The following is a 14,674-nucleotide window of genomic DNA, read 5'->3' as shown; positions in this document are numbered from 1 at the left end:
TCATATTTTTTCTGTTCCTGAAGAAAGATAAAGGTTAGTCAAAATATATTCAGAGTGTACATCTGTCTGTCTGTCTATCTATCTGTCCCTATACAGACAGATACACACACGGTTTTGGATATTATGTTGGCACTGCTATAAGTAAATGTCTAAAGCATATTTTAGAAGTGTAGAGAACTCAGTTTCATCGTGAAAGTTTTCCAGTGGAAGAACACGATCCACTGACACATGCTGTCAGACAAAGGTGTGTTTGTAATGTAAGGATGTGGAATTTAGGGATGTAGGAAAGTAACATGTGCTCTGGCTATGGAAGGTCTTTGGATTTTAAAATAAAACTGTAATGATGTGGTGGATCAAACTCAGCTGGTGTTGTTTCTATAGCGTTCCATGAGTTGTGTAGGTATAGTCTTGTCATTTAAATTGTCTTCCCTTAACAATCGCTTTTTTAAATTATCATTATTTTTATATAATTTTTAGGAACAACTTCTTTCCAAACAACTTTGGCAACTGTCTTGCTCCTGTAGTACTGGTTTCCTCCACGTGCTCATGCTTGTTCAGCGTCTATCTGTCTCTTCTGTCCTTCTCCCTCTTCCCAGCCATGTCCAACTTCATTCTTTTTGGCCACTCTTCATCAGCTTAAAGCTACTGTACTGCTGGACTTGAACTATCAATATCACTCCAAGTATTTTTTATACATGTGTATATATATATATACACGCACACACGTAGAGCTCAGTCTGCATATGGTAAGAACGGAATGTCAAAAATGAGATGGTTTTCGAGTAACTTTATGTTGATAGCTACATTCATAGGTCTTCTTTTTTCATGCATGGTTTCCTTTCAAAACCACAGTCTAGACATTCTCAGATCTGCCCTCAGTTCATAGAATGACATTTTTACATGGAGGTGTACTTATTGATCAGGAATCTAGCAGGATATTAGGGTCAGGGATGGAAGGGTCTGCATTTTTACATGCATACCACTTTGTTTTTTATGATAAGACTGATGGTCAAATTTGAATTTAATCATGTACATGGATTGAACTGAGAAGCAATAAATATTTTTAAATTAATACAGCATACTTCTTGGTTTTTACTAAGCGTTCGGTTATGGTATCTGTAATAAATCCCTTTAAGGTTGAGTGATTGCACAAGTAGGGGAAGCAGTTCTGCGGTTGACATTTTAAAGGATAAAACTCACATGTGTGCCTGTGAGAAATGTCAGCTGTACAGGTATGAATTTTTTTAGAACAGTAGGTCTCATTCAGTTTTCATTACCTGAACACCATCCTAACAATGTCAAACGGGCTGTAACAAGTGGCAGCAGTAAATCTATAGTTTTGTTGGATCTGACATTTATTATTAGTGAAGGACCACTGGAATACACAGCATATCCTTACTCTGGTTCATATGTATGTGCTCTGCAGAGCTGCAAAGGTTTATCAGAAAGCTCTGTGGTGGCCCCAGTCAGGAAGGATAGTCAGTCCCAGTGCTAGACAGCAAGCATTGAAACAAGCTGGCACACTGTTTCACTATGTTTAAAAGCATTAATAACCTACATGAAAGTCCCAGGAAGCACAATCCTGCTAAAAAGTGACTTAAAGTAAATTTGATTAAATAGTAACTGTGTGTTCCTACAACAGCGCAAAATAAATTGCCTTGCACATCCCATTGCCTTAAGAATATTTCCTATTTGCAGGAAACTCCTTTTTTTTTTTTCTTTTTTTCCTAATGAGTCAGCTGTGTAATTTGGTGCATCAGTTTCTTTTCCAGCCTCCAGATTCTACATATCAGTGTCTGAATTTTTGCTGCTGTAAGAAATTGGGCAGAGGGGAAGGGGGAAAATTCTGCTTACAGAGGCAAGAGGTTTCTGGTTAGCAGGTCAGTGATAGGTAGCCCCGATGTCAAGCAGAGCATTTTAGCTCCCTGATTTGGGGCTAGTGGACCGAGAGGCTCCTGCAGGCTGTGAAGGCAGAGCTCTGGTGGAGATGTGAGTGGCGAAGTGCAGTGGGTGCCTTTGCCTAGCATGGAGCGAGACCACAATGCACCCGCGTGCAAGCAGAAGCTCCCATCTCAACAGCATTGCAGTCAAATCTGGAATTTGGACAGTGAAAGCCATCCATGGACCATGACTCGTAGTATAATGCCTCTTGTAGGAGCTTCATCTCATTGTCTAACTCCTGTTGAGAAGTCCCAACTCATGGGAGTCAGGAGACCTGAGTAGCAGGAGGAGAAGCTTGACTTGGCTGTGCACCATGCAGCTGCTTCTCCACCTGCGGGAATCCAGCACCACAGGAATGCGCAGTGGTTGGTCCTTCTGCACTAGTGAGCCTTTGGTGAAGGCTGGAGTCTTGATAAATTTGGATACATTTTTGTATTTTGCTGCCCCTTATGAGCAAAATAACCCCTCTAGGCCCATTGGTGAGCAGCTATACAAGTATTAATAAAAGACCCTTTAGTGAGGCAGTCTGAGAGCTCTTGACTGAAAAATAAAACTAACTAACCTTGTACTTACATCTCATAGGCTAGGTTTGGGGCAGGTGGTGACTGCTTCTAATCTCACTGACATTCTCTGGAGCTGGTTTGGTATCTGCACCAGGCATTGCTGTTATGTGAATTACGTATGTGATGTGAATTATGATGGAGCATTTATGTACCAGGGAATATAATCACCTCTAGCTGTGTTTACAACATATACAGCAGTTGATCTGAAAAAATTATGTGTATTACCCTATTAAAAAAAGCAGGAAAGTTTCTGGCAGCCAGATGTGGTGAAGTATTTTCTGTACATATTTTATAACAGCTGTGTTTTATAACACATTGTATGCCCACGCTGCTAGCATGAACATGCTTTTCAAGTCTGCGTGCATGCAGCAGGGCATGTACAACAATCATTATAAACAAATTTGAACTTTATAGGTGGACTGATAGCGTCTTTTGAAGTATCAGCAGAAAGATGTTCTGCTCTCCGCACTGTGAAAAACAGAGATGTCTTTTTATTTACTTAAGGTCAGAATAAACAAGTCGACCCCGCAGAGATTCTGGGTGTGTATTTCTAGAGAACCTTTGTGTTGGACCTCATTGTGCTGTTTGTAGACTGGATGAATAACTGTCTGAGCCTCCATGAGGTTACTTTTGTCTTTCATCTCTCTCAGTGAAATGACAATATTTCATTTAATTCATCAGGAATAAATTCTTCATTATATACTTTATAAAGGCTTCATGTGTGTTCTGAGTCACACCCAATTGCTTATTTCTCCAGCTTCAGACCGCTTCTGTCTTGAAAATTATGTACTTCATTGCATAATACAAATATCTGGCTTTCTCTATGATGCAGAATGTTATAAAGTGAATAGATACAACATAGATTTTGCTTTAATTTTCAGTTAAAATTACTTTCCGTATTCTGTTCAGGGAGAAAAAGGAAATCAAGGTTTTCCTGGACCAAAGGGATCATTAGGAATTGGCCTTCCTGGACCAAAGGTAAATCCTAGGTTTGTGTAAGGAAAAAAAAGGTAATTTTTTCTTTCTTTATTGGTTATTTGGTGTCACAGGTCTTTGAAGATAAATAGAAGGCAAAGACATTGCCTTGTATAGCTAGCAAGGTTAATGCGTACTACTTGTTGTCAGCTTTGGAGTCTACGAAAATCCTAATTGTCATTAAGGACCAGGCCCTGAAGTGGGATCTAGAATGAGTTCATAGCTGTTAGCAGGAGAATAATATTGGTAAAATTATGTATTCGGTTATCTTAGATATTTTTCAGGTATTACAAAACATCCTTTTATTTGTTAGGCTCTGATAAAAAAAGTTTTGCTTTTGACTAATGCCTTTTAAGGGCTTTGTTTTATTTGACTCTTTTTTTTTTTTTTATGATTGAAGCCCAAGCTTGAATCTTCCCTTACTGAACAACTCCCTGGTTGATACAAAATTTTAAGAATTTCCTACACATACCTATTCCCATCTAACAAATTTTGCGCAAAGAGAATTTAAATACTTTGGCTATTTATTAGTGATTTTCAGATGTATAGCATCTGGTGGGAGCATCCTAGGCCAAGGAAACCAAGACTCATGGACAATGTGGATGTGCAGATCAACTATGTGCACGCACAAGTCAGAACAGTGTGCCGAAGAAGAATGAGCGTTGATGTAAATGCATGATGCAGTATGTCACCTCTAATTCACAGCAGATGCCTGGTTCAGTGGGCAGACCCTCTGCAATAATTACAATGCAGCTGAAATACTGATTTTATTGTGAAGGCTCTGTCTGGAAAGCCTGAGAAAAAAAAACATGGCAGCCTTCATTGGAGAGCAGAGTTCCAACCCCCCTGCCATGGGCAGGGACGCCTCCCACTAGACCAGGCTGCTCAAAGCCCCATCCAGCCTGGCCTTGAACACTCCCAGGGATGGGGCATCCACAGCTTCTCTGGGCAACCTGTTCCGGTGTCTCACCACCCTCAGAGTAAAGAATGTCTTTCTAGTATCTAATGTAAATCTCCCCTTTTCAGTTTAAAACCGTTACCCCTTGTCCTGTCACTACACTCCCTGATATGGAGTCCCTCCCCATCTTCCCTGTAGGTCCCCTTTAGTTAGCGCAAGGCTGCTTGAAGTGTTCAAGGCCAGGTTGGATGGTGATTTGAGCAACCTGGTCTAGTGGAAGGTGTCCCGGCCCATGGCAGGGGAGTTGGAACTACATAATCTTTAAGGTCGTTTCCAACTCCAACCATTCTATGATTCGCCTCTGACCCAACTAAGATGATTAGGCTCTGACCCAAATACGAGCTCAATCCCCGCTAGTCACCTGAGGCAGACAGCGCCCATTCAGAGCCCCAGCCATTTTTTCCCTGCACAAATGATGTTCATGGTACTACAGTTTACATCAGCTCAAATTATACAGCACTTTCTCAGACTTCGGTGTTATTCAGGCTACTACAGCTTGGAGCTTTTATGCAACAGCGATTATGAAGCTCTTTCACACAGATTCAAATTTCTGCCTCCTAATTCTGTTTTCTCTCAGATGCTGGATGCTCGTACTATAATAATAATTGCAGTATTTTCACTGTTCTTCATATTCATCTTGTATCTTGATTAATCTTTGTGACCCACTGTAAATCTCTCCACATACTCACAATTTTTCTGTTTGCTATTAAAATAGCAGACTTGTCACACATGAAAAGGAATGGTTTAGTTCCTTAGGAATTTCATATAAATGCCAAGTACCAGAGAGATCATTTTTTAGTATACTTACGTGTAAGAGAGTAGCAGTACCACCGCAGTCAGTAGATCGTATTTGCACTCCCTTATGCTGACATTAACTTTGATGAGGTTAGATTCAATTCATGGGCAGGTAATGGAAAGTAATATCCTCTGCTGGATATTATGATTCTGTGAAATAGAATAGAAACTGTCTTTCAAGAGTTTACTTAGTGGAGACTGGTTTTCTTAATGCTATGGAGGAGCTATGTACAATTCTCAGGTTTGAATAACATCAGAATCAGACTGAGAGAGTCAAAAGGGTTCCTTAAAATTTATAGCAATCGCCACAGTGAATGCTGTAACACAGGAGGTATCTGTGTGGTTCCATTGGCTGGATAATAATGAGGAGTAATATCAAAATGGACAGTAATCTAGGTAAATTTCTATGGTTTAAGGTTTCAAGTGAAATGTAAGGTGGTCAGAAGCTTCCAGAGAAGTAAAAAATTGTCCTGCACAATCTCCTCCTTGAAGAAATGTCTAATTTACAACCTGAATCTTTTGATAGTGTGTTTCATACCTGCATTATGTGAAAACTGTCTCTGGAAATACCATAATGTTGAACTCTTTGTTTTGGAAATCAAAAGTCAGTTGAGGAAAAAAATGCAAAATTGCTTCTAAATGTGAACCTGTGTATTTTCCAATGGATGTAACAGTCCGAGCATGCCTTTTCTCTGTTCTCTGCAAGCTCCCAGTTTTTTGTGTGGGTTCTATACAAAGCTGGTGTGAATTTCAATACACTGGCTGATCTGAGGCAGCTACGTCTTTCTATAGGTCTGAATTAACACAGGTCCAATATAAACATTGGTTTAGAGTTCAAGAAAATCAAAGAAGAGTAAAAAATTGTATAGTTTCAACATTTGCATAAAGATGTCATTACCCTTCACTCCTGAATTAAGGTATTTTTTCATAGACATTTCTATAAGATATTTTTACTGCCCATCTTTCTCTGAGAGCTTACTTTCAGCTGTTCGCTTCGTAATACATATACAATAATGCAGCCGCACAAAAATAAACCACCAGAAAATTTATCTTAAAAGCTCATTGAACCACAATACCAGCTCTGACTATCAACAGAAATGCAGTTACTGATTGTGTTTAATATGATTGTTTTAAATAAGGGAGACTATGGAGATAAAGGTGATCCAGGGAGCAAAGGTGCCAAAGGAGAGATTGGAGACCCAGGACCTCCAGGACCAAAGGTAAAACACATTTTCATAGTACTTAATTTTACACAGTAGAAATTAGAAAAATTTGACCTTTGTTAATTATCCCACTCTATGCGTTTTCAGGGAATTTGGGGAAGAAAAGGTGAACCTGGTCTTTCGGTAAGTATGTACATGAATTAATTTAAAAGACAGGAGTTTATTTTGGGAAAACATTTAAAGGTTATGTGATGTTATGCAAAGTTGCTTATGGAGCATTGCATTGCCTGCATTTTTGTATGTAAATAAATAAATAAAAATATAGATTTCAGCATTCTTAAAACCAGAACACACAGCAAATCAACTAATACTCTTTTTCAGAGAGAAGAAGTGATCAGACTTATCAATGAAATATGTGGTAAGCATTCCAGTATGGAAAAAAAGTAGTTCTAATAAAACACACTGAATGTATGTTGTCTGAATGGCTTCGTCCTCTGCATATTTGTATGTAAGGATAGCATTGATATGAAGACGACACTCACTGTTTTGCCAGAGCTATAATGGAAGTAATTTGGTCCAGCTCCATTCCTAGTTGTCAGTATCAGTAACTATGAATTAATTCATTAATGGAGCTTTAACTGACTGTGAATCTGATATATGAGTTCAACTCGTTTTTATGAAGGTGGTTTCTCATAAAATGACTGAAATTGTTATTCTTCTAGGTTGTGGCATCAAGTGTAGGGTAACACCACTGGAACTAGTCTTTGTCATTGACAGTTCAGAAAGTGTTGGACCAGATAACTTCGATATTACCAAAACTTTTATGAAAACAGTCATTGACAAGGTGTCGGCCAACCACGCTACAGCTCGCATTGGCATCATCAACTTCAGCCATAAAGTGAGGTTGGTGTCTTCTCTGGAGCAGAACAAAAACAAAGAACACCTGAAATCAGATGTTGATAAAATGCCCTACTTAGGAGAAGGCACGTACACAGCTTCTGCTATCCAAGAAGCCATTAAATTATTCCAGGCAGCACGGCCGGCAGTAAGAAAAGTGGCTGTTGTAATAACAGATGGACAAGCGGACGCTCGTGATGAAGTACGACTGGATACTGTAGTAAGAAAGGCCCATGCTATGAATATTGAGATATTTGTCATTGGGATTGTTCAAAGGACTGATCTTCATTATGATGATTTTCTGAAAGAAATGCAGCTTATTGCCACAGACCCTGATGAAGAACATGTTTACCAGATAGATGACTTCATGACACTTTCAGGTAAAATAAACTATTTTAGTAAAAGGAAACTTGAAATAAGCGTATGAGAGAGTTTGGCCTTTCCCATAGTGAGGCAAGGCAGCCTGCTGAATGGCAGCTTATGTTTCTCTTTTGGATGCAGCTCTTTCCTCTCTTTCTCTTCTTTTTTGGCCAAAGTAAACCTTGCCAAATTTTCACCTCTCGGAGAAACAATAAAACACAATGAACATCAGTTTTCTGAGCTGAGGCCTTCTCTTTTGTGAGAGCTCGCGTCAGCCTTCCCTCACAGTCCTTTTGTGCTTGGCCATAGTTTCATCCCAGAGAGGTGCAGATTTCCTTCCACCTTGACGCAACATCTCTGTCTCTCTCTCTCTGGCTCTTACCAGTCTTGGAGTTCCTCCACCATCTCTTACAAGCCATAGGGAAAACTACGCTTTCATCCTGATTCTAGGGGAAAAGTGGTGGAGCAACACACAAAGGAATGGGGACTGACAGTACATTGTGTATTTCAAACTGTGGCTTGAAAAAATCCTGTGGCCACAGCTGGAATCAGGAGATTACACTTATAAACACTTTATTTCCTTCACTCTGTTTTTTTTCCTTCACTGTTGAGCTATGATTTCTGCATAAAAAAGGGACTTGGTATTTTTATCTCTTTCTTCTTAAAAGAGCAAAAGGGCCTTAAAATCAAATAATTCAGAGAGCACATTACTTTATTACTTCTCATTTGCATTTTGACATAACTTTAGAAGATGGTCTTTCACAGGTCACTATCATTAAAGATTTAGGGTTAACAATGCACTAAAAGCTTGTGGTAAATCATTCTGGCTATTCTTGATTACCCTTAATAAATGTCATCATTTTGTTAATCTTTCAGCTCTTGAAAATAAACTGATCACAAAAATCTGTGAGAACGTGTCTGAAATCTACACCAGAAAATACAATGTTTTATCTCCATCACCAAGTCCAGAATCTGAAATTGCTAATGAAGATACTAATAGCCAGTTAATGACTACTTCAGAGTTTTATGTGGTCCCTACAGAAGGAATCAGGTACCCCGTAAGTAAAGAAGTAACAGTTATCAAATATTTATGAAAGATGTATGTCTTTATTTGAATTCAAATACTCTTTATTTCACCATTCACCAGTCTTCTAATATGCAAATAATGTGTTGTTGGACTAGACCAAAATATCTGAACAAAATTTTTAAAGTTAGAGTGAACTTACTTGTTGAGAACAGAAGCTTACGGAAGAAAGAGGGTAATACTGTTTCTTAGTTGCAATAAATGCCAACAGTCCTTATATTTTTTGTAGTTCTTATTAATCTTAGGAGCGAGTTAGAAATCTTAAACATACACCTTTATTGAGGCACATACGTACTGTATAAGGCATGTATTTACATGCAAGCTGATTGTTAGTACAATGCTTCTTGTCGTCACGCACTTTCCAGGTGTTATTAAGCCTTCAGTAATGTTTCGCTTTCCACATCGAGCTGTACTTCTCGGACTCCTCATTCATGTTACTCTTCTTCTCCGGCTTTAAATTCCTCCTGTCCTGCACTGGGGTTCTGCCCTCCAACACGGTGCTGCTGCAGATAGACAGGAGTTTCAATGCAATAGATAAATATTTTCTGCAGGTGTGTATCGCCTTAGTTCCCTTATTAAGTCTTTGGCATTTTTCAGCCACTGTCTTAGTATCAGAGTAGGATATTTGTCACCTTTGCAGTATATCAGTGCTAACTCTGTAGGGTGTTTTTATTGCTAAAAATAGCTGACGATAAAAACTGAGTGCTGCTTGCCCCTATAACCTGTTGAATGACCTACTGAAATGTATACTGAGATGTATAAACCTCTGTAGCTGCCTGGAATGGATACAGTGAATCACGATACTGGTATTTAGATATTAAGTGAATTGAATACAGATTGGAGCTAAATAAATATCACTGATTTACTGTGGAGGAGTCAATGGATTAGCCAATATTAATCCTTTGGATTATTGTTTATGTAATATAATCCATAATTAAATAGTTCACTTTCAAAATTCAGTTTAATTTCTTTGAAGAACTCCCTCAACAGGTGTGATTGATTTAGGTTTGGAGCTTGTAATACCTTCAGATCTGAGACAGACAGATCTGTGTGACACTGAGGGTAAATTTTGACGTCCTGTATCATTAAGAAAAATAAATGTAAACCTGGATTTATAGATGCTGATTTTATAAAGTGTGTGATCAGGATCACAGATGGGATTAGTTCTAAGTGACTAGATGCTCACACACTTGGTTCTGGCTAGCCATGTTTGTAATTAAATCTTCAAAACTGTTGAATTACTATCAGAAATAAACACAGCCTTTTTGTAGACCTGGAGAAGAAACACAATATGCAAAGGACTGGATGAATTGCCTGCACATTTACATTTCACCTAGACTTAAATTTTCAGAGTCCCAATGACTCTGAAGAGTTTTCTTAAACGGACTGAATGTGTCAGTAGTGGCCTGTAAATGGGAAGACACTGAATAGTATCAAATTCCTTCCTGTTCTTAGTAGGTAATGAACAAGTGGGATTAATGCAGTCATTTGTGCTATACCATACTAAGGCCCTTGGAAATCTTCTTGAATATACTAAAACACTAGAGAGGGAAATTTTTATATAATAGTCTTCATTTGAAGAGCAGGATTGGCTTTTTAACACTTCTATCAAGGTAAACTCTCAAATGCTAATGACTAGCAACTGGCTGTTAGCTAGAAATGGGAAAATTTGCTGTACTCAAAGGATTCCACATCTAAATAGATCTTTGGAGGAGCATAACGCACATGTGTTTTTCTACCAATAACAAGTACCCTATTCCTCCCACCTGCCATTTTCCATTTCTTGACAAATTGAAGATGTGAGATCATTCCCAGTGAGTGTACCAAATGTTAAGAAGCACTGATTTACTCCAGAGGTCCTTCCATTTTTTGTTTTATTTATATTACAGACTAAGTGGTGACCGAAACTTTGTTTCAATGGAATTAATTCAGCTTATTGACTAAATGGAAGGCATTACTTTGCCTTTTCATTCAGCTCTCAGTGTCAGAAAATGCATTTGTTAAAATGATGGTCACGTACTGAGTAATCACTAGGAGTCCAAACCCGCCTGCTGTTAATGGTATATTTTTATGTTATTTAGCAGTAGATTCCTACATAATTCTCTCAGTTTTCTCTCTTAGCATCTGAGCCCAGACAGAATTTTAAGTTACAAGATTTTGATTCCTTTTGCAGCTTAGTCCACCACAGACCAGGTATACTGAGCCGCTGCCATCTGCGCAGGATCACACTGCGACCACCTCTGCTCACAGAGAATCAAGACTTCCCCCGCTGTATGACATATCTGAAATCAGACCTCAGAGTCCGGTTGTCAGTCCTTTGTTCAATGTAACTGCTGCTGAAGATCACCACCTAACTGTGTTGCAAACACAGGTAGCAACAACCCAAAAAGGTAAGTAATAAATACTGTCCTCAGACACTGGGTAGCAAGTCTGCACCAAAACCAACCAACCAGCAAGCCCACTGTGTCCCCCAATACAATTACTAGATTTTACCACCTTTCGTTCTTCTGGCTGCAGACATCGCACACAGCGAGAGCCAGAGTCTCAAACCTCGATGACAAACAACTCCTGTGTACCGACTGTGTGCTTAGGTATTTAAATAGCAGCTTGGTTCTTACATCAGGATTTAGGCAGTCTCATCTCAAACTGATCCTGTATTTGTTTAGACCTGTTCAGGTAACTCGTTATAGAAGTGGAATTTAGCTACAAATTTGAGAGAAGCATATAGACTCCCAGGCACTACAAGAAAAGAAAGAGGTGCTCTTCTTTCTGGAGGAGGCACTTTTAGGATGATGTAACTTATCCCAAGTTAACTTTTACTGATACACTTTCAGACCCAAGGTGCTTCGAACCTTTGAAACCAGGGGATTGTCGGGACTACGTGGTGAAATGGTATTATGACAAGAGTGGCAATTCTTGTGGCCAGTTCTGGTACGGAGGTTGTGATGGTACCAACAATAGATTTGAAACAGAAAAAGAATGTCGAGAAACCTGCATTGATTGATGAATAAGTAAGTTATCTCTATTGTTCAGTCACCTCTTTTCCAGGCTAAAAAGATTGAGGCTATTTAAATGTCTCCCGTACTATGCATACATATCATATCATATCATAACATATATCATGTCATATCATGTACCTTTGATCAACTTTGATATGTTTCGCTGAACCTTTTTGAGATGGTGGGACCAGCAGTGCACTTTGTGGTCATGGATTCATACCCAGTGAGGTTTTCTACTTTGTTCTCTATTCCTTACTTTATAGCTTCTAACATTGTACTTGATTTTTTTGCCATTACTGAGGTTGGAGGTGGTATTGTCGTAGAACGTAATTCCAAGACTTCATCTATAGGATAAGCTGAGAACCCACTATATTATATGTGAATTTAGGATCATTTTCCCCCTTGTGTATTATTTCACATGTTTCAAAACTCAGTTTTGCTTTGCCACTCACAGCCTACACAGTCGATATCACAAGGTCCTTCTGCAATTTCTTACAGTCACCGCTTTTCTTTACTCTTCAAACAGTATTGTCACAAACTTTGTCACATCACTTTTTACTCCTCTCTGTAGATCTCTAATGACTATATAGAGTAGAACAGACCATAGCATACATCTTCCAGTGACTTCTCTCCCCTGACCATCTATTCCCTTTCCTTTTTTTCTTCTTTTCACCATTATAAATTAGTAGACTGTCCCTCTCAAACCAGTATACCTTTCTTTGGGGAGGGATCTTGTGTTTTGGAAATCCAAGCAGACGGTATTAACTGCCTTAGGCCCACATGCTCAGTGAGTGAGGCATGGACTTCGGAGAGCTTGCTTATCTGTAGTGCATAACGTCCTTTACAGAAGCCATATTGCTCATCCCCAGGAAATTGTATTACATCCTTTATTTCATCTTTCAGTACAGGAAAATTCTATTAAACTGCAGCATGTTGGTTTTTTAAATGTTTCAGGAAAATTAATCAATTCCTTATTTCTTCTAGAATCGACTGCTTTTTGGAGTTTTTAAAGCTGGACGTTCGCGTGTATGGAGGAAGAAATGACTGAGAAGAATCCAAAATGATGTGTTAACATGAATATATTACTACCACGCTCTACTGCTTTCCCCAGTATGATATTCACATTAACTAGATTCCTGTATAACATATGTTATCTGCAACACCATAGCAATAACTTACAATCACACAGGCACACACATGGGAACATACCTTTTCCCTCCAAATTTATATTAATTTGTTACTACTACATGTAGCAATGATGAAATTCTATTTTTAGGATTAAAATGTTGAAAGTGTTTAGCATTTAATGACAGAGGTCTCTTATTCTCTTGAAAGAATAAAATATGCTCTAGTTTTAAACAAAAGTGGTTCCTGAAATTAACACTCTTAATGCAGCATTTAGAGACATAAATTAATATTTCCATTAATTAGAGTACCTTTTTGGAATGTAAATACCACAGCTATAAGTAATTAGAGGCCTTTGTCGTCCCCTCCCCCCAGCATTAAAGCACATTTGGATTAACTTCAGTATAATCTTTTCAATTATAAAGGTATGACTTTCATTCAGAATTACATTAAAAACAGGATTCTTCATGTCCTTTAGGCTAGTCAGTACACTTCCATTTCTCAGGGCCTCTGTGTTAAATTAAAAAAAATAAAATTAATTCACTCTAATATATGCTGTTAAATTAAAAAAGGGAAAAGCACTGAAAGATGTATCTAAATATTTACTTATAGCCTTTCTACTTTTAGCCTTGAGCCTATATGAACGTGTTGTTAAAACTGAAAATGATGGGCATGTGATTAAAATGGAAAGCAACACTTGCTAAAGAGTCCTGCGTTTTTATCTCTTTGCAAACAAAAACCTCGTTTCTACCCAGGCAGTATGGACAATTCTTGATATGTTTAAACAATTGCGTGCACAATTGCCCCACCCTCTATGTAACCAGATGACAGCATGTGCAATGCAAAATGAACTTGTTTACAGCAGAGAGGATGCAAATTTAATTCTATGGAAAGATGTGCCAGAAGTGCAGTTTAAAAGTATTTAATTTTTCTTCCAAAAATCTGGCCTTGTTAGTGAGTTTCAAATTAGAAAAAAAACCCTGATAGCAGCCCCCCCAAAATATCCTGCTCTTATTATACTAAGAACTAATATGATGATAATTCAAAAAAACACCCGAGGGCACAATTAATTTCTGTTTGCCATGGAGCGGTAAAACTCAAGGACGTTACCTTGTGCTATGTGTCCTGTGATATCCTGAAAGTGAAGAGACTCAATGGTGTAGAACAAAAATCAAGCTGTTGAAATCAAGAACTAGTTTCCTTTCACAGAAAAAAAAAAAAAAGAAAGAATCAGAAAGTAAAACTTGACACAACTTTTAATAAGTCAGTGTTTTTTGCATCAGAAAAATAAATTGCTTCAAAGTATACTACAAATGCTATAGACGGACTCTTGTGATAAATAAAATCAGCTACATTTAAAGCTGGATGTAAGCAGCAAATAAAGTAAAAGGTCAAATAAAAGGTCGCAAGCAAACAACCTGTCTACTAGTGGCACAAAACAATCATGGAAAGGATGAAACTACTGTTGAGTAGTAAAGCCAAGGCCATCATACCAAGAATATCTATGTGCTGGAGACCTTTAATAGCGAACAGATGCCCAAAACAAGAGAGGAATAAACACAAAGTTTAGGGAAAAAGAAGAGCAGGAGGGATAGACACAATGATGCTTTCAAATTGGCTGGAAAAAGTAGATTCAAAGCTTAAAACATACTAAAATACAATGTTAACATACTATCGAACTTGAAAGACGTATTGAGAGACTTCTTTTCTAGGCTAGGTCTCAAATCCAGTATTCAGAATTCATTTCAGTCAGATGAGAAAGGCAACATAAGAAATATTAAAACAAAGAGGCAGTGCAAACATTTTTAAGAAAA

General features: G+C 38.2%; 1 protein-coding gene across 2 annotated transcripts in view; it reads left to right on the top strand.

Moving 5' to 3' along the window:
- The window catches only part of COL28A1 (collagen type XXVIII alpha 1 chain), a 71,089-nt gene extending 56,783 nt beyond the window's left edge, over positions 1-14,306 (top strand). For both annotated transcript variants that reach the window (XM_063324893.1, XM_063324892.1), the window contains 9 exons: positions 3,414-3,482; positions 6,372-6,452; positions 6,543-6,578; positions 6,777-6,813; positions 7,118-7,672; positions 8,529-8,710; positions 10,910-11,126; positions 11,571-11,747; positions 12,720-14,306. In XM_063324893.1, the coding sequence (XP_063180963.1) occupies positions 3,414-3,482; positions 6,372-6,452; positions 6,543-6,578; positions 6,777-6,813; positions 7,118-7,672; positions 8,529-8,710; positions 10,910-11,126; positions 11,571-11,740 (1,347 nt within the window). In that variant the 3' untranslated portion in view covers positions 11,741-11,747; positions 12,720-14,306. The remainder of the gene's footprint in view (positions 1-3,413; positions 3,483-6,371; positions 6,453-6,542; positions 6,579-6,776; positions 6,814-7,117; positions 7,673-8,528; positions 8,711-10,909; positions 11,127-11,570; positions 11,748-12,719) is intronic.
- The last annotated feature ends 368 nt before the right edge of the window (positions 14,307-14,674 follow it).

This window comes from Chroicocephalus ridibundus, chromosome 2, assembly GCF_963924245.1.
Source record: "Chroicocephalus ridibundus chromosome 2, bChrRid1.1, whole genome shotgun sequence".
Taxonomy (NCBI): Eukaryota; Metazoa; Chordata; class Aves; order Charadriiformes; family Laridae; genus Chroicocephalus; species Chroicocephalus ridibundus.
The sequence above is the reverse complement of the archived record's forward strand: the minus strand, read 5'-3'. Positions and strand labels throughout refer to the sequence as shown.